General features: G+C 45.6%; 1 protein-coding gene across 4 annotated transcripts; it reads right to left on the bottom strand.

The window, feature by feature from the left end:
• Positions 1–1,770: 1,770 nt before the first annotated feature.
• Positions 1,771–20,499, bottom strand: ZNF557 (zinc finger protein 557). 4 transcript variants are annotated; one of them, XM_063719887.1, is made up of 8 exons: positions 20,154–20,499; positions 19,294–19,385; positions 14,582–14,691; positions 13,944–14,011; positions 13,177–13,306; positions 8,284–8,379; positions 7,693–7,775; positions 1,771–6,863 (listed from the first exon to the last, which is right to left on the bottom strand). In XM_063719887.1, exons 3-8 carry the CDS (start codon positions 14,610–14,612, stop codon positions 5,997–5,999), a joined length of 1,275 nt encoding a protein of 424 aa, XP_063575957.1. In that variant the 5' UTR covers positions 14,613–14,691; positions 19,294–19,385; positions 20,154–20,499; the 3' UTR covers positions 1,771–5,996. The 4 variants fall into 4 exon arrangements, with proteins under 4 accessions (XP_063575957.1, XP_009250956.1, XP_024094106.1 ...); XM_009252681.4 differs by having other exon boundaries at positions 13,944–14,032; positions 20,142–20,441; XM_024238338.3 differs by having other exon boundaries at positions 13,944–14,032; positions 20,154–20,441.
• Between the last annotated feature and the right edge of the window lie 3,591 nt (positions 20,500–24,090).

Raw genomic sequence — 24,090 nt, 5'->3', positions numbered from 1 at the left:
GTTGAGAATGGGTTTCATCATGTTGGCCAGGTTGGTCTTGAACTCCTGATCTCAAGTGATCCACCCACCTCGGCCTCCCAAAGTGCCAGAATTATAGGTGTGAGCCACTGTGCCCGGCCGACCCTTACTATTTCTTGCAGAACTCGAGGCTGGATGTTGCCCCTCACTGACCTCCTGTCAGCTCCTGGAATGCAGCCCTCTCCTCGCTTGAACAACAACTTGCAGTTGTTCTCTTCCTTTGTCCCTTCAGGCTTATGGGTGTCCTATGATCTGCCATTTGTTTGGAAGCTGGAGAACCAAGAAAGCTGGTAGTCTTGCTCCAGTCCAAGTTCAAAGACCTGAAAACAGGGGAGCCAACAGTGTAAACCCCAGTGTGAAGTCCAAAGGCTTGAGAACCGGGAGGGCCAATGGTGTAAGTTGCGAGTCTGAGTCTGAAGGCTGGAGAACCAGAAGCACCCATATCTGAGGTGGGGAGAAGACCGATGTTCCATTTCAAGTACCTTTTGTGGTTTCCCTACATCCTGTTCACAATTCTGTGAGTAGTCCCTTGATATAAACTGCGCTTGAATCATCCCAGTTGACGTGTGTGTCAACTGTTTCCTGCTGGGACTCTTGATATTCCAACTTCCTGAACATGTAAGGAAAAGCCCTAACAATGACCTATAAAGCCCCACAAGATCAGGATCTGCATCTCCGATTATCCTCTAATCCCTGAATCCCTATTTTACCTGAGTCATACTGGCCTCTGTGCTGTGGGTCTTTGCATGCCAACAGTGCTCTTGCCACAGAAATTCACATGACTCAAGTTCCTACTCAAGTCTGTCCTCAAATGCACCTTAACTGGGGGCCTTTCCCTTCCTATACTATATAAAATGGCAAGTCCCCGGCCCTCCATAACTCTCTCACAATGCTTTATTTGTCTGCACAACATGAATATTGTTGATTTTTTTTCCTTTTTTTTTTTGAGATGGAGTCTTGCTCTGTTGCCCAGGCTGGAGTGCAGTGGCGCGATCTTGGCTCACTGCAACCTCCACCTCCCATGATGAAGCGATTCTCCTGCCTCAGCCTCCTGATTAGCTGAGATTACAGGTGCGCACCAACACACCCAGCTAATTTTTTTGTATTTTTAGTAGAGATGGGGTTTCACCATGTTGGTCAGGCCGGTCTCCAACTCCTGACCTCATGTTCTGGCCCAGCCTCCCAAAGTATTGGAATTACAGGCGTGAGTCACAGCGCCCAGCCATGTTGTTGATTTTTCTATAATTCACCCCTCCCCATTAGGATGTAAGTGCCTCAATGGCAAAACTTGAGTTTCATTCACTGCTCTAGACATGGCATCTCAAACAGTGCTTAGCCACATGGAATGTACTCAATAAACAGGCTAGTGGTTATGAGAATGAACTGTTTGGATTCCAATCTGTGCTCTACCACTTACTAGCTGGTGAACTCAGGCAAGCAACCTAAACATTTCCATGCCAGTTTTCCCATCTGTAAGTTGGAGATAATAACAGCACATAGTTGCAAGCTTATAGTGAGTACGCAGTTAATATTTATGAGGCACTTTGAAGAGTGCCTGGTCTCTAGGATGGGCTAGTGAAATGTTTGATCTCTTTTTGTTAATATATTTTAATATTACAATTATTTGGTATGAAAAGGTATGGCCCCTACTGAAAATAAATAAATTCATAAGAAAATATCTAAACCTCTACGCACCTAGTTACATTACACATAAACATATGTAAAGCAAAAATGACAGAATTACAGAAAGAATTTGTTAATCCACCATGCTAGTGCAAGACTTTAATATACCTCTATCACTAAGTCAGGTCGAGAGAAACAAATACAGTACATATTGAAAAACACAATTAGTTTGAGTACATATGTCCATCCTGTATCCAAAAATTAGATACACAGTATACTGTTTTCAAAGAATCATGGAGCACTTATAAAAACAGATCAATAAACAGGATTAACAGTTAGATAATGCATTAACCTGGAAGCTAACACAACACCCCCCAACCAAACACACACACACACACACACACACACACACACACACACACACTCTCTCTCTCTCTCTCTCTCTCTCTCTGGTTTTAACCAATTAGTGGTTACTTGTGATTATGTAAGAAGTCTAGTAATATGCAGAACAGAGCCAATGCAGCCAATCAAAGGTTTCTGAAGAACTCAAATCATTGTGATTTTTCAGCACTGATTCTTTTTTGTTTTTTTGAGATGGAGTTTCACTCTTGTTGCCCAGGCTGGAGTGCAGTGGGTCAACCTTGGCTCACTGCAACCTCTGCCCGGTTTGAAGCGATTCTCCTGCCTCAGCCTTCCAAGTAGCTGAGATTACAGGCATGCGCCAACACATTCGGTTAATTTTGTATTTTTAGGAGAGACAGGGTTTCTCCATGTTGATCAGGCTGGTCTCGAACTCCCCACCTCAGGTGATCCGCCTGCCTCGGCCTCCCAAAGTGCTGGGATTACAGTTGTGAGCCACCACGCCCAGCCCCCTGCACTGTGGTTTTTATCATCACAGTGGAAAAAAAAAAAAAAAAAAAAGGCTCTTTTAACTCTATGCTTTGTGTCCACTTTCCGAAAGAATGAAAAGAAAATAGATGAGAATAAGCCAGACGGTGTCTCACCCAGTGCGTTATTCCCACTTCTTTTAGCCAGCAGAGTGGGATAAAGCCTGTCTAAGCTTCAGGAAAGCCTAGTACACTGTACGTCTTTTTTTGAGATGGAGTCTCACTCTGTCGCCCAAGCTGGAGTGTGGTTGTGCGATCTTGGCTCACTGTAACCTCCACCTCCCAGCCTCAAGTGCTTCTCCTGCCTCAGCCTCCCAAGTAGGTGGGATTACAGGCACCTGTCATCACGCCCAGCTAATTTTTATATATTTTTTAGTAGAGACGAGGTTTCACCATGTTGGCCAGGCTGGTCTTGAACTCCTGACCTCAGGTGATCCGCCCGCCTCGGCCTCCCAAAGTGCTGGGATTACAGGCATGAGCCATGGCGCCTGGCCCCACTGTACATTTTCAATACTGCTCATTGACAACTTGTCTTTTTAAGTAGGGAGAATGAACATTAAGAAACAGTATTTGCGCTGGGCATGGTGGCTCACGCCTGTAATCCCAGTGCTTTGGGAGGCCGAGGCGGGTGGATCATGAGGTCAGGAGATTGAGACCATACTGGCTAACACAGTGAAACCCCATCTCCACTAAAAATATGAAAAATTAGCTGGGCGTGGTGACGGGCACCTGTAGTCCCAGCTACTCAGGAGGCTGAGGCAGGAGAATGGCGTGAATCTGGGAGGCAGTGCTTGCAGCCTGGACAACAGAGCAAGACTCCATCTCAAAAAAAAAAAAAAAAAAGAAACAGTATTTGCTATATTAGGACACAAAGAGAAAACAACCAAAATCACAAAGTCCATGTACTCTGACAAAATGCTATTAAATTAGAAAAAAATATATCAAATATTGTTTGATTTGTTTTTTTTGAGACAGAGTTGCACTCTTTTGCCCAGGCTGGAGTGAAGTGGCATGATCTTGGCTCACTGCAACCTCCATTTCCCGGGTTCAAGTGACATCCTTCCTCAGCCTCTTGAGTAGCTGGGATTATAGATGCCTGCCACCACGCCCGGCTAATTTTTGTATTTTTTAGTAGAGGCGGGGTTTCACCATGTTGGCCAGGCTGGTCTCAAACTCCTTACCTCCGGTGATCCGCCTGCCTCAGCCTCCCAAAATGCTAGGTTTTAGGTGTGAGCCACCACACCTGGCAAATATTGTCTAATTTCTATTATAACAAACTAGATCACTCAGGAGCTGTTTGGAAATACCTTTCTGAATATTTGGTGTATTGATGTTTTAGAATTATAATAAATACACTGTATATAAAACGAGGTAGTAAGATTTTCAGGACCGCTATAGCCATAAATGCTTATATTAAAAGACTGAAAATGAATGAGCTAGTGGCCCAACCTACGAATGAGACATTGATGAAGGTAATTCCACATTCATAGCACTTACACCTTTTGTTCTCAGTATAAGTTACTGTGTGGCCACTCAGTTAAGAGGTGAGGCATCCTAACATTGATTACGTTCCTAGGGCTTCCTCTATATGAATTCTCTCATGTATAAAGGGAGGAATCACTGAAAATTTTTCTGAAATTAATACACTCATGAGTATTGCATCCAAGGAACATTTTCATATTTTTCCTAATATAAGAGGTATCAGTGAAAACATTCCCTCATCCTTTATCTTAAGAAGTTCTGGCTGAGAGTGGTAGCTCGTTCCTGTATTCCCAGCATTTTCGGAGGCTGAGGCAGGTGGATCACTTGAGCCCAGGAGTTTGAGGGCAACCTGGGCAACATGGTGAATCCCCATCTTTACAAAAACTAGACAGGCATGGTGGTGCATGCCTACGGTCCCAGCTACTTGGGAGGCTGAGGTGGGAGGATCCCTTGAGCCTGGGAGGCGGAGGTTACAATAAGCCAAGATTGCACCACTGCACTACAGCCTGGGCACAGATGAAACCCTGTCTCAAAAAATAAATTGAATAAATAGTTATCTTACACTGAATTAGGTTCCTAAAAAATGTGGAAAAATGACATTCTAATACTGATGGAATTCAATGGTTTTTCTAGTATGAATCTCACTTCTTAAAAAATGGAGAGAATATTCAAGGCTTTTATAGCGTACCAAACTATACTGTCTTGTGCTTGGTAATATGACTGTTTGTGTCATAGGCTTTTCAACACTGTGTATACTCAACATATTCCTCTGTTGTATGATCTCCGAAATGTGACTTAAGGAATGAGTGTCCCCGAATGGTTTTCCATTTTTGATGCCACACACAGGGTTTCCCCTTATTGTGAGTTATCATGTGACTCTCTGAAGCCATCACTGAAGGCTTTCCTACAGCTACTGCATTACCTGGGCAGCTCCCCAGTAGATACTTTTTTTTTGGTAGGGGAAAAGAGTTTGAGCTCAAGGTTTTACCATACAGATTACACTCACAAGATTTCTCTCTAGAGTGAGTTAACCTTTGGGTTATTGAATGCTACTCCCATATTGATCAGATTAGAAGTTGGCTGGGCATGGTGGTTCATGCCTGTAATCCCAGTACTTTTGGAGGCCAAGATGAAAGGACTGCTTGAGTTTGAGACTAGTCTGGGCAACATGGCAAAACCCTCCCTCTAGTTTTAAAAAAAACAAATTAGCCAGACATGGTGTCATGCACCTGTAGTCCCAGCTACATTGGAGGCTGGGGCAGGAGAATTACTTGATCCCAGGAAGTAGAGGCTGCAGTGAGCTGTGATCACACCACCGTGCTCCAGACTGGGTGACATAGCAAGACACTGTCTTTAAAAAAAAAAAAAAAATGAGGGTCAGCTAAAGGCTTTCCTCCACTGATTTCATGGCAAGTTTTCCAGATGGTTCCGAATGTCTACTGTTCATACCTCTTGTGGTGTTCTTCCACATCGTATCAGGATTGGTGTGTATGACCAATGTAACAGGGACATGAAAACATATCTCACTGAAGCTGGGTCATAAAAGACATTGTGCTTTCTGTGTTGGCTCCTTTAGATCACTGGCTTTGGGGAGAAGTTGCTTCCATAAAGAAACTCAGCCCTGTTGAGAGGCCTACGTGATTTGGAAGCGCAGGTCCCTTGGAAACAGCTAGCATGCACTTGTCAGGCATGTGAGTGAGCCATTTGGAAGTGGTCCCTTCACCAGTAAAAATTCTGGATGATTATGGTTCTGCTGACATCTGGACTGTAGCCTCTTGAGAGATCCTGAAGAACTATAGAGCTATGTTGTTTCTGAATTCCTGACCTACAAAAATTGTGAGATAACAAGTGTTTTTGTTTGAAGCCACAAAATTTTGGGGGGTAATCTGTTACACAGTAGCAGGTGATTCATACCTCTGGTTAGAGTTCTCTCATGTTATCTGAGGCATGAAAGATCAATGAATGCTTTTCCCACAGTTACTGAATTCACATTTGCCTATTATGCATTCTTGTATGCACAGAAAGGTAGGAGTTACTTGTGAAGGATTTCCCACAATAATTACATTCATAGGGTTTTTTTCCAGTGTGAGTTCTCATGTGTTTCTTAACAGACGAGAGAACATTAAAGGCTTTTCCACAATCACTGCACTTATAGGATTTCTCTCCATTATGTATTCTTCTGTGAATTGTAAGAGAAAAGCTATTGGTAAAGCATTTCCCACACTCATTACATGTGTAGGGTTTTTCTCCAGTATGCGTTCTTATGTGCTGTGTCAGATTCGACCTCCTCCTGAAGGTTTTCCCACAATCACGGCATTCATAAGGGTACTCCCCTGTATGAATGCTATAGTGTGAAGAAAGAGATGACCTCGTGCCGAAAGCCTTTCCACACTGATTACATACATAATGACCCTCCCCCGTATGAACTCTCTTGTGCCTTGTGAAGATTGACTGAGTGCGGAACTCACGAAAACACTGGTTACATTTGTAGGGTTTTTCTCCAGTGTGAATTCTCAAGTGCGGTCTGAGGTATGAGGAATTGCTGAAGGTTTTCCCACAGTCACTGCATTCATAGGGTTTCTCCCCATTGTGGATTCTCTTATGAACAGTAAGGTAAGATCTGCTGCTGAAGGTTTTCCCACAGTCACTGCATTCATAGGGTTTCTCCCCATTGTGGATTCTCTTATGAACAGCAAGGTAAGATCTGCTGCTGTAGGATTTCCCACATTCACTGCAGTCATAGGGTCTTTCACCAGTATGAATCTTCTTGTGCCGCGTAAGGGAAGATTTTGTGCTGAAGACTTTAAAACACTGATTACATTCGTTGAGTGTTGCTCCAAGATGATTCCTCTCCTATTGATTAAGAGATGACTAATAAGTACCATTTATAATATTTTTAACATTGAATGCTGTCAGAGGAATTTCCTCTCCCAGGAATTCTGTTGTGTATCATAGTATTGGAATTAATGTTTTTGCCATTATGAGTGCTGGTACATGGCTTCTGTTAAGTTTGAATTCTTAGCATTTAAAAAAGATGGATTCTTTCTACAAATCTTTATCATATTCACAGAGTATTTTCTGATAAATTTAAGGCTAATTTCTTTTTCAAATACCCAATATCTGACTCAGACTACTGGAAATATTTACTTGTGGGAATTCTCAGGAAAAACAAGTTTGGGGCTAACTAATGCTTTTCTCCAAATTCAAAATAATTTCACAGTATCTCTCCAGAGATACTACTTTCTCTTGGAAAAAATGACACTTTCCTTTAATAACTATTTAATAAAGCCACTTTTTTTTTTTTTTTTTTTTTTTTTTGAGACAGGGTCTTGCTCTGTCGCCAGGCTGGAGTGCAGTGGCGCAATCTCGGCTCACTGCAAGCTCCACCTCCAGGGTTCAAGTGATTCTTCTGTTTCAGCCTCCCAAGTATTTGGGATTACAGGTGCGCATCACCACACCTGGCTACGTTTTTTTTTGTATTTTTAGTAGAGACGGGGTTTCACCATATTGGCCAGGCTGGTCTCCAACTCCTGACCTCGTGATCCACCTGCCTCAGCTTCCCAAGGTGCTGGGATTAAAGGCATGAGCCACTGTGCCTGGCCAACAAAGCCAGTCCTTGTGGCTTTTCTCATGTAGGGCATTCTACCATGAAAAAACCAGGAATCACCCATGTTAGTCTTACCATTTTCATATTTCTAGATTGTTCTTTTCGAAAAACATGCAGCTTAGGAGTTAACCCTTTGGCTTTAAGTGGATTCTCCACATCTGAAACAAGTTAAAAAGAAATTTAAGTTGATAGAAAAGAGGCAAATTTAAGTTGATGGTGAAATGGTAAAATGCATATGTGAGTGAAGGCAGAATCTGAGAGGTGAGGGTTTTTGAGAAGACATTCAATGAAAGAGATATGGGTGTGAAAATTTTAGGCAATGTTTAAGAAAGACTCTAGGAAGACTGAGATTGATGTTGACAGAATGAAGGAATTGTCAGGAAGGCAAGGTGGACTGAAACTGATCAAAGAGCTCATAGGAGACTTAAATTTCAGAAAAAGAGATGTCTTTTTTTCTCCCCTGAGGCCCAAGTATGAGATGACAGAAAGTTGGAAGTCATGAAGGTACATGAGGGGGCTCAGACCAAACGTTCTTGGCCTTCTTGGGAAAACGGGCATTTACATAGTTCTCTGACTGATGTTTCCTAATGTATTAAAATACTCCCAACTTCTCAGTCCCTGGCCAGAGCTGTTCCTCACAAGGACTTATATCCACCTGGTGCTCACCTGGACAGGTACCTGAGAGAATTCCTCTCTCTTCTGTCATTACTTTATCTTCTTGCTCCAACTGGGAGATCAGACTAGGTTTATCAACTTGGTTCCCTGTACATGGAGAAAAGACACATGATGTAGGGGGACTGTGCAGCAGAAAAGCTCTCCCATGAAACTGAAATCAGTTCTGAAGGTGAAGAGGTGTGACTTCAGGAGCAGAGAAATAATTATGCCAAAATTGAATAAATATAGCAACCGTCTTTCACACACACACACCCACCCCACACCAATATCTAGGGTGGTTGCAGGATAACTGGTCCCAGGAGCCCCTGTTCAGGTTTAAATACAGAATCTGAAAGCCCAAAAGATTTAACTACAGAGAATATATAGTCAGGGAAAGAAGGAGATCTTCATTTCATAGGGATAGCATTAGACAGACAGCTCCATGAGGGTGGGGGGCATGTCTGTTGCATTTTTCACTACTCCCACATCCCAGCACAGACCTAGGAACAGAAGTGCTTACAAAGGACTTAAAGGAAGTGATGTCAGTGAAAGTAGTGGAGTAGGGAACTCCACAACTCCATCCCTTCACAAAAACAGTACGTAAATGGGCAAAAACAGAATCAACTTCATTGGAGCTCCTGAATGTCATCAAAAGTTTACAGCCACAGGAGAATGCCTAATCAATACAAACAGCCAAATCTGGGTAAGAGAGATTTGTGACATTTTAACTGACTCTAGCTGCATACTCTATTCCCCATTTTGCCTTGAGGACAACAACCTGTGTTTCTAGTGATGAAGGGAACAGAATGCACCTTATTCTCAAAAACCTGTGGTTGTTCTCTTCTGACCTGTCTGCTGGCTCCCTGATGGGCTGGATCAAAGGGCTTCCCTTTATTTGTGTAACTCCAAACTCTCCCAGGTCTGAAGAGGCTACACCTATGGAAGCTGGAGGGTGGAGAGCGAAGTGTGTCCCAACACATCTAAAGGCAAATCAGCTACTTCTGAACGGGGCAAGGGAAAACTGTGAAACAAACAAAAGACTAATCAAAAAACCTGGGAGGAGAAGTTGGGAACAAGATGCTCTGAGGAGTAGAGCATCTTTCCACACTTTTTTTCCCTCCAAGATGGAGTCTTGCTCTGTCGCCCAGGCTAGAGTGCAGTGGTGTGATCTCGGCTCACTGCAACCTTCACCTCCTGGGTTCAAGCAATTCTCCTGCCTCAGCCTCCCAAGTAGCTGGGATTACAGGCATTTGCCACCATGCCTGGCTGATTTTTTTGTATTTTTAATAAAGATGTGGTTTCATCATCTTGGCCAGGCTGGTCTCCAACTGCTGACCTCAGGTGATCCGCCCACCTCGGCCTCCCAAAGTGCTGGGATTACAGGCGTGAGCCACTGCGCCCGGCCTCCACACATTTCTAGAAGGCCATGCTCATACCCAGGGATGAACACATGCTCAGAGAAGATCTGAGAAGGCACCAAGCCCTCAACTCTGACTGACCTTCAGGCTCTGCATAAGAATGAACTGAAGGCTAAGTCAGAGTTGTAAAGTGCTTTAGCTGAGTTTTGAAGGCATGCTCCAACATGTAATTCAGATCCATTGGCAAAGACTGGTCATCTTTTGGGTTCCAGGTATTTAAGAAAATCTCTGACAAATTAATCCCAAGCTGAACACTAAGCTAACAGAAGAGAGACCTCAGTGGCCACACATGACCAATACAGACGTTACAAAATTAGTTCAGAAATGTCACTAAACAAAGAAACAATACCAACTACAACAAACCTTGGGGAGGGGGGAAATCAGATTTAAAGGACTGCCATATTGTAATATTCTGAAAGTAGTTTTCAGCAAATAAATTATGAGGCATGTAAAGAAACAAAAAAATGGGCCGGGTGCAGTGGCTCACGCCTGTAATCCCAGCACTTTGGGAGGCCGAGGTGGGCGGATCACAAGGTCAGGAGATCGAGATCATCCTGGCTAACATGGTGAAACCCCATCTCTACTAAATATACAAAAAATTAGCCAGGCGTGGTGGCGGGCGCCCGTAGTCCCAGCTACTCGGGAGGCTGAGGCAGGAGAATGGCGTGAACCTGGGAGGCAGAGCTTACAGTTAGCCGAGATCGCACCACTGTACTCCAGCCTGGGTGACAGAGTGAGACTCCATCTCAAAAAAAAAAAAAAAAAAGAAACAAAAACATGAAACTGCATTATAGGAAAAAAGAAATGAACAGTAATTATCCATAAGGAAACCCAGTCATTGGATTTATTAGGCAACGACTTCAAATCAACTATTTCAAATATGCTCAAGGAGTTAATGGAAACTGTGTACAAAGAACTAATGGAAACCATGAGAATGAATTCTCACCAAATAGAGAAAATCATAAAGAGATGGAAATTATAAAAACGAGCCAAATAGGAATTTTAAAATTGAAAAATATATATTATCTGAAATGAAAAATGTACTAGAGGGGTTCATCTGAAGACTTGATCAGGCAGAAGACACAATCAGTGAACTCAATGACAGGTCAATTAAGACTGCCTGATCTGTAGAGCAGAAATTAAAAATAAAGGGAAAAAAATGAGCAGAGCCCAAGAGACCCAGAAGATACCATCAAACATCTGAATACACATAATGGGAGTTGCTACTGGAGAGGAGACAGAGAAAGGAGCAGAAGGAATATATGGAAAAATTGGCAAGGCACGATGGGTCACACTCTAATTACAGCACTTTGGGAAGCCGAGGTGGGAGGATCACCTGAGGTCAGGAGTTCGAGACCAGCCTAGCCAACATGGTGAACCCTGTCTCTACTAAAAATACAAAAATTAGCTAGCTGTGGTGGTGCGTGTTTGTAATCCCAGCTACTCAGGAGGCTGAGGCAGGGAGAACTGCTTGAACCCAGGAGGCAGAGGTTGCAGTGAGCTGAGATCATGCCAGTGCACTCCAGCCTGGGCGACAGAGTGAGATTCTGGGGGGGGGAAAAAAAGGAACATATGGAAAAATAATGGCCAAACTTTCCCAAATTTGATGAAAATTACAAATCTACACATCAAAGCAGCTCAAGGATCTCCCAATAGGATACACTCAAAAAACTCATACTGAGATACCTTAAAATTAAACCGTCAAAAGCCAAAGACAGACTATCCTGAAAAATAGCAAGGGAGAAATAAGTCATCATGTACAAGATTAACAGCTGATTTGTCATCAGAAACCATGGAGGCCGCAAGCCAGTGGGATTATGACATACTCCAAGTACTGAAAGAAAAATATCAACCAAGAATTCTATCTCCTGCAAAACTATCATTCAAGATAGTAAAAAGGCAGTCCACTGAATGGGAGGAAATCTTTGAAAATGATCTATTTGATAAGGGTCTAGGATGCAGAATATATAAAGAACTCTTACAACTCAATAACGAAAAGGCAAACAATGCCCCCCAAATGGAAAAAGCACTTGAATGAACATTTCTTCAAAAAAGATGTATGAATGGCCAACAAGCACAAGAAAAGATGGCCAATCTCATCATTTTTTTTCAGGGATTAGAAATAAAACCACAATGAGATAGACACCCACAAGAATGGCTATCATAATTTTTTTAAAAAAGGAAAAGAGACAAATGTTGGTAAGGATGCAGAGAAACTGTAATACGTTGCTGGTCTCATGCATTGCTGGTAGGAATGTAAAATGGTGTAGCAGTTGTAGAAAAGTTTGGAGGTTCCTCAACACATTAAACACAGAATTACCACAGGACCCAGAAGTTCCACTCCTAGGTATATACCCAAGAGAAAACAGGTGCTCAAGCAAAATCTTGTATATGAATGATCATAGCAGCACTACCCACAATAGCCAAAAGATGAGAAAAGACTAAATTTCCATCAGCTGATGAACTGATATATAAAAAGTGGTATATACACATAATGGAATAATATTCAACCATAAAAAGAATGAAGTTCTGCTATGTGCTACAACACGGCTGTACTTTGAAAACATCGGCCAGGCGTGGTGGCTCATCCCTGTAATCCCAGCAATTTGGGAGGCCGAGGTGGGTGGATCACTTGAGGCCAGGAGTTCAAGACCGGCCTGGCCAACATGGTGAAACCCCGTCTCTATTAAAAACACACAAATTTGCCGAGTGTGGTGGCGCATGCCTTTAGTCCCAGCTGTTGAGGAGGCTGAGGCAGGAGAACAGATTGAACCTGGAAGGTAGAGGCTGCAGTAAGCTGTGATCACACCACTGCACTCCAGCCTGGGAAACAGAGCGAAACTCCATCTCAAAAAAGAAAAAGAAAGAAAACATCATGCTAAGCAAAAAGTGAGACACAAAAGACCACATTTTGTATGATTTCATTTATATAAAATGTCAAGAATAGGGCCAGGAATGGTAGCTCACATCTGTAATCCCAGCACTTTGGGAGGCTACGGCAGGAGGATCACCTGAGCCCAGGAGTTTGAGACCAGCCAGGGCAACATAGCAAGACCCTGTCTCTACAAAAAATAAACAAATTAGCTGGGCGTGGTGGTGCGCACCTGTGGTCCCAGCTACTCAGGATCACGCCACTGCACTATAGCCTGGGCGATGGAGGGAGACACTGTCTAAAAACAACCCCCTCAAAAAGAAGAGACACATCTATAGAGATGGAAAGATTAGTGCCTGCCAAGATGTTCAGGAGGGAGAACTGGGGAGAGACCACTTCATGACTATGGGGCTTATTTTTGGGGTGATAACTATGTTCTGGAATTAGTGGTGATGGCTGTACTACACTGTGAACCTATGAAAAGCCACCGAATTGGACACTTTAAAATAGTTTAAATGGTGACTTTTGTGTCCTGTGTTAACTCAATTTAAAAAAAGAAAAACAAGACTTACTTCCTGAGTCATTAAATAAATGCAGGAATGACATTAGGCTTACCCAGTGAGGAGGCCAGGTTCCTGAAGTTCTCCAGCATCACGTCCCTGTACAGTGTCCTTTGGGCAGGGTCCAGCAACGCCCACTCCTCCTGGGTGAACTCCACGGCCACATCCTCGAAGGTCACCAAGCCCTAAAGCATTGCAAACATCACGGCTTAGCCAAGGACCACCCCCACCAACGTGCACAGGAAGAGGGGCCAGGAGAACAGAGCCAGGGCTGGGGAAACCTGAGTACGAGATGTGTGGGGGTTCTGAGCTCCTCTCCTGGGGTTCTGAGCTCTTCTCCCTGGCTTCTGAGCTCAGCCCTCAATGCTTGTCTCCTTAGGCCACTCCCAGGTCCAGTGCACAGTACCATAGAGCAGCTGTCTTTTCTCACTCAGACTGGGAGCTCCTGTGATCTTATTTCCCTCAATCTCCAGGGGATCATGGGCCCGTGACATGGCAGAAATCAGAGAAATACTTGGTAAGTGAATGAATGATTTCCATATGGCCTTTATTAATTGCTTGGGTTTAGAACATCATCACATCTTTACTTGGCTTTCCCTTAAAACTCTCAGGAGCACATGATGTAATCAGGGAACCTGGAGGGAGCTCTGAACCTGCAGTAAACATTGACACACACTGGTATTTTCTGGGCAGCCCTCACTCAGAGACCCTGGGATGCCTGAGGAACGAGTTTGGCCGTGGGGCTCCAGGCCACTGAAAGGCATCGAGTCCAACCTTCTGGCTGAAGGAATCATGATTTGGAAAAAGGAACATCCGACTCACCTTCAGCCAGCTTGTCAGGAGCTCATTAACCAGCTCTCCGCCCTCTGTGTGTCCTTCTCGCTGAGAGGCTGGGAACAGGGAAGACAGAGCTGGAGGAGGAGAAATGAGTCCCAGGAATCCAGACCTGCCCTGTGTCCACTCACACATCTGGAGGCTTCCCCACCTGCCTGCGATCGACCAGGTCCTCATGCATACACAGTCACCCACAAAGCATCCACCTCTACTCCATGCAAACACCCACCCACAGCAATCCAAGGAAACCAGAGCATGGCCCTGCTGCACCCACACCAGGAAACAGGGCTCAAGGTCTGACTGCACTTGGGGAAGGGATTATTCCCACTTCACAGATGAGGAAACTGAACTTCCAAGGGCGTCACTGTGTTTTTATCAGGTTCACAGAAAGAACTAAAGGGAGAATTCAAAGCTCCAGCACATTCACCACACAGGTGACATCCACAGACACCCAAATGCTCTAAGTCCCAAGTCCCAAGAGCCGCCCGATCAGACATGGAGGACCTCTGGGCCCCTGGGGCTCCACTCCTGCCTCACCTGCTCTGCCCAACCCCCTCCCGTCCCATGCTGTGGGTCAAGACCTTTCAAGCCTGGACTCTGAGAACTGCCAGGGCCCCATGACTCACCAGCAGTCGGGGGCAGGACGATGGCCGCCATCCTGTGACTCTGACAGCAACAGGGCAGCCGGGAAGCAGGACGCTCCTTCCTTATCCTGCAGCGCTCTCAGGACAGCGCTCTGGAAGAAATGGGGGGAACACTCCACCTCGGTCACCCCCTCTCCAGCCCGTGCTCTGCCTCGGTCACCCCCCTCCAGCCCATGCCCTGCCTCGGTCACCCCCTCTCCAGCCCGTGCCCTGCCTCAGTCACCCCCTCTCCAGCCCGTGCCCTGCCTCGGTCACCCCCCTCCAGCCCGTGCCCTGCGTCGGTCACCCCGTCTCCAGCCCGTGCCCTGCCTCGGTCACCCCGTCTCCAGCCCGTGCCCTGCCTCGGTCACCCCCTCTCCAGCCCGTGCCCTGCCTCGGTCACCCCCTCTCCAGCCCGTGCCCTGCCTCGGTCACCCCCTCTCCAGCCCGTGCCCTGCCTCGGTCAACCCCTCTCCAGCCCGTGCCCTGCATCGGTCACCCTGTCTCCAGCCTGTGCCCTGCCTCAGTCACCCCCTCTCCAGCCTGTGCCCTGCCTCGGCCACCTCTCCTCCTGGTTTCCACCTCACCCAGCTCAGATGTCACTACCCCTCATTTCAGTTGATTTCCTCCTCCCCACCCCCCACTCTCATGTCAGCCCAGCAGAGCTCCAGCCATTTTTGATCAGAGACCCTAGATTCCTACAACTTCTAAGAATCGATCTGTAAGATACACAAATATAAAAGTCATGTAAGATTATTCACTGTAGCATTACAGTGCACCCATTAAAAAAAAAAGAGAGAAGATCTCTAGATATCAATAGAGATTATTATCGTCAGTAAATTTAAGGGGAAAAAAAAGTACCAAATAGTATATATGGAATGTTTCCTTTTTTATGAGAAAAGGGTGTGTGTGTGTGTGTGTGTGTGTGTGTGTGTGTGTGTGTGTGTGTGTGTGTGTGTGTGTGTGTGTGTGTGTGTGTGTGTGTGTGTGTGTGTGTGTGTGTGTGTGTGTGTGTGTGTGTGTGTGTGTGTGTGTGTGTGTGTGTGTACACACACACACAAAGATGAAAGCGGCTGGCCGGGCACGGTGGCTCCTGCCTGTAATCCTAGCACTTTGGGAGGCCGAGGCGGGCGGATCACGAGGTCAGGAGATCGAGACGATCCTGGCTAACATGGTGAAACCCCATCTCTACTAAAAAAATAAAAATAAAAAATTAGCTGGGCATGATGGCACACACCTGGAATCCCAGCTACTTGGGAGGCTGAGGCAGGAGAATGGCGTGAACCTGGGAGGCAGAGCTTGTAGTGAGCCGGGATCGCACCATTGCACTCCAGCCTGGGCGACAGAGCAACACTCTGTTTTAAAAAAAAAAAAAAAAAAAAAAAGTGGCCAAGGGTGTGTGTGTGGGAGGGGTTGGTGGGGGTGGGGGTGGGGGCGGGCGCCGTCTGCAGTTAGAGACTTGTAAGAGTGAGTTTGGGCCAGGCAGACAAAACAGAGCTGTAGAGGGTGGACGGTGCTGGCTATTCATGGAAGGCAGGGCCACTCAGTCTCTCTAGGAATTTGTATTGAGATGTAGCATTCAGGCCCTGGCTTCCTTCTAGATCTCTAGCCCAGGGAATTTATCCTGGGTGACCCCCATACCCCCAGTCTCTGGGGAGGGAATGATTGGGAGAGGAGTGAATGGAGAGCCATTCCCCACAGGCCAGTTGTTCGATGGTACTTGGAGCCAAGCAGAGATGGGTGGCTCCCATTCCTGCCTGCAGCCTCACAGCCCCCACCCTCCAATTAATACAGTTGCCAAGTGTCTCTGACATCTGGTCTCTGTGGTGTTAACAGCACCCCCAAAATTCACATATACATGTGAAAAGTTTATATATTTGTACTTACACGTAAAAGCCTGAAAGTTTTAGTATTATGACATGCAAGAAAATCTGTATTATGGCCAGGCACAGTGGCTCACGCCTGCAATCCCAGCACTTTGGGAGGCCGAGGTGGGCGGATCACCTGAGGTCAGCAGTTCAAGAACAGCCTGGCCAAGTTGGTGAAACCTTGTCTCTACTAAAAATATATTTAAAAAATTAGCTGGGCATGGTGGTGGGCGCCTGTAATCCCAGCTACTTGGGAGGCTGAGGCAGGAGAATCGCTTGAACCCAGGAGGCAGAGGTTGCAGTGAGACCAGATTGTGCCACTGCACTCCAGCCTGGGTGACAGTAAGACTCCATCTCAAAAAAAAAAAAATCTGTATTATTTCTCTACAGTTCCATGTATTTATACTTGTTTGTGAGTGGGCTCTTCGAGCAGCTGAGTTGCACAAACGGTAGAGAAGAGAACTCTGCATAGGTGAGACCCTGGTGGGTCGCCCCCTCTTCCCTCCGAAGTCCAAACCAGGCGTAGCATTTCCTCACCCAGTTATTCCTCTCAAATCCCTTCTCCAGCCCTTGGGTCCCGACGTTGACCCTTCATTCACGTTTTATTGATGCCTGCCCCCAGCCGGATGCTGGAGATGGAGGGGAGGAAGATCCCTGTCATCTAAGAACTGTTTTCTGGGAGCGGGACACACATACAGACCTGCCGCTGCATTTCAGAGTGATATGTGATATGGCAGAGGGGCGCATGGCATCCAACCCAGGATCTGGGAAGAAGGGGACTGGGAAGCCTTGGAAGGAAAAACACTAAAAACATTTGAATTGAATCTTGAGAGTCGAGGTAGGGTCTTGCTCAGTGGAAAGTGCACGTGCAGAGGCAGGAAAGCAAGCTGCTTAGGAAGCCAAGTTCACAGTTTGGAGCATGCAGACAAATAAGGGGCCAGAGTGCATGGGAAAGGTTGTATTTTGAAAGGTATTGTAAAGAGTGGTGAGGAGTTTGAACGTGAGAGGCAGTGGAGAGCCAGCAAAGGCTTTTCAGGCAGGGGAGTGACTGAAGCAAATTTATCTTTATGTATTTATTTTGAGACAGTCTTGCTCTGTCACCCAGGCTGGAGTACAATGGTGAGATCTCGGCTCACTGCAACCTCCGCCTCCTGGGTTCAAGCAATTCTCTCTGCCTCAGCCTCCCGAGTAGCTGGGATTACAGGTGCCTGCCACCATGCCCAGCTAATTTTTGTATTTTTAGTAGAGACAGTGTTTTGCCATGTTGGCCAGGCTGGTCTCGAACTCCTGACCTCAGGTGATCTGCCCGCCTCAGCCTCCCAAAGTGGTGGGATTACAGGTGTGAGCCACTGTGCCTGGCTGTATTTTTTTTTTTTTTTTTTTTTGAGACGGAGTCTAGCTCTGTCACCCAGGCTGGAGTGCACTGGCGTGATCTCGGCTCACTGCAAGCTCCACCTCCCGGGTTTATGCCATTCCCCTGCCTCAGCCTCCCCAGTAGCTGAGACTACAGGCGCCTGCCACCACACCCGGCTAATCTTTTTTTTTTTTTTGTATTTTTAGTACACACGGGGTTTCACCATGTTAGCCAGGATGGTCTCTATCTCCTGACCTTGTGATCCACCCGCCTCGGCCTCCCAAAGTGCTGGGATTACAGGTGTGAGCCACCACGCCCAGTTTTTTTTTTGTTTTTTTTTTTTTTTGAGATGCAGTCTTGCTCTGTTGCCCAGGCTGGAGTGCAGTGGTGCCATCTTGGTTCACTGCAGTCTCCGCCTCCCAGGCTCAAGAGAGTCACCACGCCCAGCTAATTTATGTATTTTTAGTTCAGATGGGGTTTCACCATGTTGGCCAGGCTGGTCTTGAAACTCCTGACCTCAGGTGATCCACCTACCTCGGCCTCTCAAAGTTCTGGGATTACAGACAGGCTTGAGCCACTGCTCCTGGCCACAAATTATCTTTTACAATAGCCGTTCTGGCTTCATTGCAATGGACAGATGGAAGAGACTAGAACAATGCTGCCCAGCAGGGCTTTCTGGGATGATGGAAATGATCTTAATCTTTGCTTTTCAATAGGGGCATTAGCCACATGTCGCTGTCAAGCACTTGAAATGTGGTTAGTGTGACTGAGAAGCTGAATTTAAAATTTTATTGAATCTTAATTGGTCTAAATTTAAATTTAAACAACCGCATGAACCAGCAGCTACCTTATAATACAGCACAAGTCTACAGGCTGGCAGGCCTGTTAGGAAAAGAAAAAAATAAAAGAAAAATTGAGATGTCTTGGTAGGTTGAAAAAAAAATTTTTAAATAGTGTTTACATGTTTATTTTGTGTACTGATTTGCATATAGCTGTATTTACTGACTTATTTTGACACACATTATCACACATCCCTTAATATCATTCTCTTGAATATAAGCCATCAAACAAATCATTTTTTGATGATTTGTGGCTCACACCTGTAATCCCAGCACTTTAGGAGGCCGAGGTGGGCGGATCACCTGAAGTCAGGAGTTTGAGACCAGCCTGGCCAACATGGCAACACCCCGTCTTTACTAAAAATACAAAAATTAGCTGGGCGTGGTGGTGCACCCTTGTAATTCCAGCTACTTCGGAGGCTGAGGCAGGAGAATTGCTTGAACCTGGGAGGCAGATGTTGCAATGAGCTGATATCGCACCACTGCACTCCAGCCTGGGCAACAGAGTGAGACTCTTGCTCAAAAAAAAAAAAAAAAAAAAAACCCTCACTCTTAGTAAGTCCTTGTGTTTACAACCTGAACACAGGAAAAATCCATTCGCAGGTTTTCTACACAGTGAAGTCTTGCAACTTGCAAGTTCTACACGGTACCTACCTGATCATACAGAAGTCCACGGATCAGTGAGGATAGGTGAACCTTGAGGCTGGTTTCAACACAAATCTGAGCTTGAATTATACTTTTTTTGTCTAAATAAAAAGAGCACAAAAATCGCTTATGAGGCCTTTTGTAGGGAGTAATATGTACGTACAGTAAAATGTATTTATTGAGACTAATACAGTTGTTGCATAGAAAGACCACCCCATTCACTTAAAAAAAAATTGATTTAAAGAATAATAAGAACCCAGGCTACTGGCTGTGCCTGAATTCACCAAATTCCTATCTAGCCATCTGGTCCCTAAAATGGGACAAAAAGCTTAAAGCTGTTTTCATCTGACTTGCTTAACTCATTTGGCTGGAGATTTTATGGTGACTCCAGATGCTTTAAATTCGTCACTTTAGGTCTTATACGTGGACTCGGCTGAATTCAGGACTGCAGAGATTTTAATGCCCTCCAGCAGGGTTTCCCAACCTGGGTACTAATGACATTTGGGGCTGGATGAGTTTTTGCTGGCGGCGGCTGCTTTACGCGCTGCAGGATGCTGAGCTGCTAGCATCCCTGGCTTCCACCCTCTAGATTTCAGTAGTAGCACAGTCCCTCCTACCCTCCATTTTGTGACATCCCAAACCGTCTCCAACTATAGCCAAAAGTCCCCTGGGGCGCAGAATCGCCCCGGGTGAGGGCGACAGGGTGAGAACGACAGGGGCGCGGGGCCCCGACACCGGAGGGAACAGCAGCTTCGGGCTGAACTGAGCGCACAGCCCGGGGCCTCAGGGGCGGAAACCCCGCTCCCGGGAGGGACGCAGGGCCCGCGGCTGGGGCCCCTCTCTGGACTCGGACTCACGGAATAAAGCACCTCTCGCGGAGACCGAAAGACTCTCCCAGTCGCTGCAAGCGCGGCTCTTCTCACAAGACACAAGCGCGCTTCCGCTTCCGGTCTCCGGCTAGCCACACTGCACTTCCGCTTCCGGCTCCAGCTGGTCCCAGCCTAAAATGCGGCGTGTCAGGACCCCCGGGTTCAGGCTGCAGGTGCACCTGCCGCGCACCCAAGCCTCCGGCCGAGGTGTTCTAGTTTGCTTAGTTATTAACAGAACGAAGTTGGGCCCTGGCCAGGGACAGCCGCCGAGGCAGGGTCGTCCTGGCGCGGGTTTGTGGCAGGGTTGGAGGCGGAACTAGCTCTTAAGCGGGGCTGTGGGCGGTACCAGGCCTGGAAGGGGGCCTGAGTGTGGGCGGGGACCAGTTCCGGGGGCGGGGACCAACTCTGGAGCGGGGCTGTGGGCGGTACCAGGCCTGGAGGCCGGGCTGAGTGTGGGTGGAGATCAGCTCCGGGGGTGGGGAGTAGTTCTGGGGCGGGACCGTGGGCGGTACCAGGCATGGGGGCGGGGCTGTCAGCACAGAGACTAAGTTCCAGGGCGGGGTTGTGGGCGGGCATTAGGTTTGATGGGCGGGTCTTGCTGCAGGTTAATACCAGGTTTGGTGGGCGAGTATGTGGAGAAGATAAGGCAGTGGTGGTGCATGGAATGGGGTTGAGCTAGTAGGCTGAGAGGACAAGACTTGGTGGAAGTCAGTTTTTGGGTGTAGGGCTTTTTGTGGATTTTAAAACTGTTCAGGTAGCAGGATGCAAAATGAACTCTAAAGTTTTCTTCAGTCCTTTCTCCACATTCACCGCCTGTTAAAATGATATAGCCACACATACAGGGTTTGTGTGTGTGTGTGTGTGGCTTTTCGTTTGTTTGTTTTGAGTCAGGGTCTCACTCTGTGGCCCAGGCTGGAGTGCAGTGGTGCAATCATAGCTCACTGCAGCCTCGACCTCCTGAGCTCAAGCCATCCTTCCGCCCGGGCCTCCCACACTACCAAGCCTGGCTATTTTTGTATTTTTTTGTAGAGAGGAGGTCTGTGTTGCCCAGGATGGTCTAGAACTCATGGCCTCAAGTCATACCCCACCTCGGCCTCCCAAAGTGCTGAGATTACAGGTGGGAGCCAAACCACACCCAGCCTTTTTGTGTGATTTTGAGCTTCCTAATTTATTTCAAAAATGGGATCATGTATGCATATTTCTCCCATCCAGAGGGGGGCAAGGGGAGGGAGGACTAGGGAGGGATGTCTCCAAGTGAAAGCCAAAGTTGATTAATTGTCTCGTGCACATCTGGATCTACTGAAAAGAGAACTACATTTCTGGTGGAGAAAATAAGTGTTGGATTCATAGGAAGAAATAAAAAAGGAAATTTTAAAATTTAAGAGATCAAAAGAAAAAATGAGAAAAAAATTATTAATGACATACTACTTGTTACATCTCTGGCTAAGGTTTAGATGCTACAAATGGTAAACATTAATGTCATAAAATGATAAACATTGAATTTTGATTTATCCAGATTCCTTAAATGATTATGTTTGGTGAGGAAAATTAGTTTTACAGTATGTAAGAGTTATGTGCTAATTGTTTCGGAGAAGAAAGTAATTCAATATAGTTTAAAGCTGGTAAATGAAAAAGCAGTATAAATTCCTAACTTACAAATATGTAATTACTATCAGAAAAAAAAAAAGTTGCTTCTAGGAGCCAGGCTACAGGGTGAGGAAGGGAGATTTTTGTTGTGAAAATTAAGGTATTTGAGATCTATGTGTGAACACATACAGCCTGAATTTGTATGCAAAAGGAATCACTAAACTCTAGGGAAAAAAATGTGAATATGATTCACTTTACAACAATGGAATATATTTGAAGACTCTGGAATTCAAGAATTAAAAGGAAAAAACCCCACAAACCCTATGGCCATCCTAGTGGACAAATGAATGGGACATTACTTTCCAACCTGCATGGCAATAAACAGTTTTACATACATTATCCCTAAATATTTTCACAGAGACCTATAAGGAAGGTGTTACTATCACTATTTATAGATGAGGAAATGTATGGTAATCTGTGTGCTAAATTTTTCATATTTCGTTGTGGGTGACAAGCCACCCAGGTGCCGAGACAAGAGACTGAGGGCACGAGCTGTTCCAGTATAATAAAATATATAAAATAAGAATAGTTATACTAGACATACATCATAGATATGATTATATATGAATATCATTAATCATTAGTTTGTAGCAATTACTCTTTATTCCAATATTATAATAATCCTCACTCTACAATCATAACCTAGGAAAAACCAGGCCATACAGAGATAGGAGCTGAGGGGACATAGTAAGAAGTGACCAGAAGACAAGAGTGCGAGCCTTCTGTTATGCCCGGACAGAGCCACTAGAGGGCTCCTTGGTCTAGCGGTAACGCCAGCGTCTGGGAAGATGCCTGTTACCAAGCGGACCGTGGTCTAGCAGTAGTGTCAGTGTCAAGGAAAAACACCCGCTACTTAGCAGACCAGGAAAGGGAATCTCCCTTTCCCCGGGGGAGTCTCCCTTTCCCCGGGGGAGTTTAGAGAAGACGCGACTCCTCCACCTCTTGTGGAGGGCCTGACATCAGTCAGGCCAGCCCGCAGTTATCTGGAGGCCTAACCACCGTCTCCCTGTGATGCCGTGCTTCAGTGGTCACACTCCTGGTCCGCTTTCATGTTCCATCCTGTACAGCTGGCTCTGCCTTCTAGATAGCAGTAGCAAAATTAGTGAAAGTACTAAAAGTCTCTGATATGCAGAAATAATGGCATAAACTGTCTCTCTCTCTGTCTCCCTCTCTCTCTCTCTGCCTTGGCTGCCAGGCAGGGAAGGGCCCCCTGTCCACTGGACACGTGACCCACATGACCTTACCTATCGTTGGAGATGGCTCACACTCCTTACCCTGCTCCTTGTCTTGTATCCAATAAATATCAGCGCAGCCTGGCATTCGGGGCCTCTACCGGTCTCCACATCTTGGTGGTAGTGGTCCCCCAGGCCCAGCTGTCTTTTCTTTTATCTCTCTGTCTTTATTTCTACAATCTCTTGTCTCCCCACACAGGGAGGAAAAACCCACCGACCCTGTGCGGCTGGCCCCTACATTTCATAGTTCTTAATGTTGTTTGATTTAAAAGTTTTTAATTGGATTTTTTAAATTAATAAAATAATATGTGCTCATTCTCACAAATATGGAGTATGTAAAACACAATTCAAAACTCCCTTTCCCGGCCGGGTGCGGTGGCTCATGCCTGTAATCCCAGCACTTTGGGAGGCAGAGGTGGGTGGATCACTTGAGGTCAGGAGCTCAAAACCAGCCTGGCCAACATGGTGAAACCCCATCTCTACTAAAATTACAAAACAAATTAGCCGGGTGTGGTACCTGTAATCCCAGCTACTTGGGAGGCTCAGGCAGGAGAATTGCTTGAACCTGGGAGGCAGAGGTTGCAGTGAGCCGAGATCACGCCATTGCACTCCAGACTGGGCAATAAGAGTGAAACTCCATCTCAAAAAAAAAAAAAAAATTAAAGTAAAAAATAAAATAAAATAAAACTCCCTTTCCCTCCTCTAATTTGACTTTGAGGTGACCATTACTATAGTCCTTGCTCTATGAAAAATTAAACTTAAGACATGTAATAATATAATTTACTACATAAATACTAGAAAAAACATTTTATCACAATATATATTCCTATATTGAGAGTTTTAAAATAGTTTTAAAAAATACTATAATACTATATACTAATTATTCTGGAGATTACCTTAAAAAATTAACAGACCATGGACTTTTTTCCAGGTAGATATAAGTGTTTAGCCAAGTCTTAAATAAGTGGTATGATATTCCAATTAATTGCTGTACCAAAATGTATTTAATCACTTATCTACTAACACATAGCCATATTATGTAGTCTTTTTCTTTTTTT

Source organism: Pongo abelii, chromosome 20 (assembly GCF_028885655.2).
Source record: "Pongo abelii isolate AG06213 chromosome 20, NHGRI_mPonAbe1-v2.0_pri, whole genome shotgun sequence".
Taxonomy (NCBI): Eukaryota; Metazoa; Chordata; class Mammalia; order Primates; family Hominidae; genus Pongo; species Pongo abelii.
The sequence above is the reverse complement of the archived record's forward strand: the minus strand, read 5'-3'. Positions and strand labels throughout refer to the sequence as shown.

Coding starts and splice junctions, on each gene's coding strand:
- ZNF557 (XM_009252681.4), bottom strand. CDS start 14,612: ATGGCGGCCATCGTCCTGCCCCCGACTGCTG. Junction 7,776..8,283: donor TCTCTCAGGTACCTGTCCAG/GTGAGCACCAGG, acceptor AACTTGTTTCAG/ATGTGGAGAATCCACTTAAA. Junction 6,864..7,692: donor AATCTAGAAATATGAAAATG/GTAAGACTAACA, acceptor CTTAATCAATAG/GAGAGGAATCATCTTGGAGC.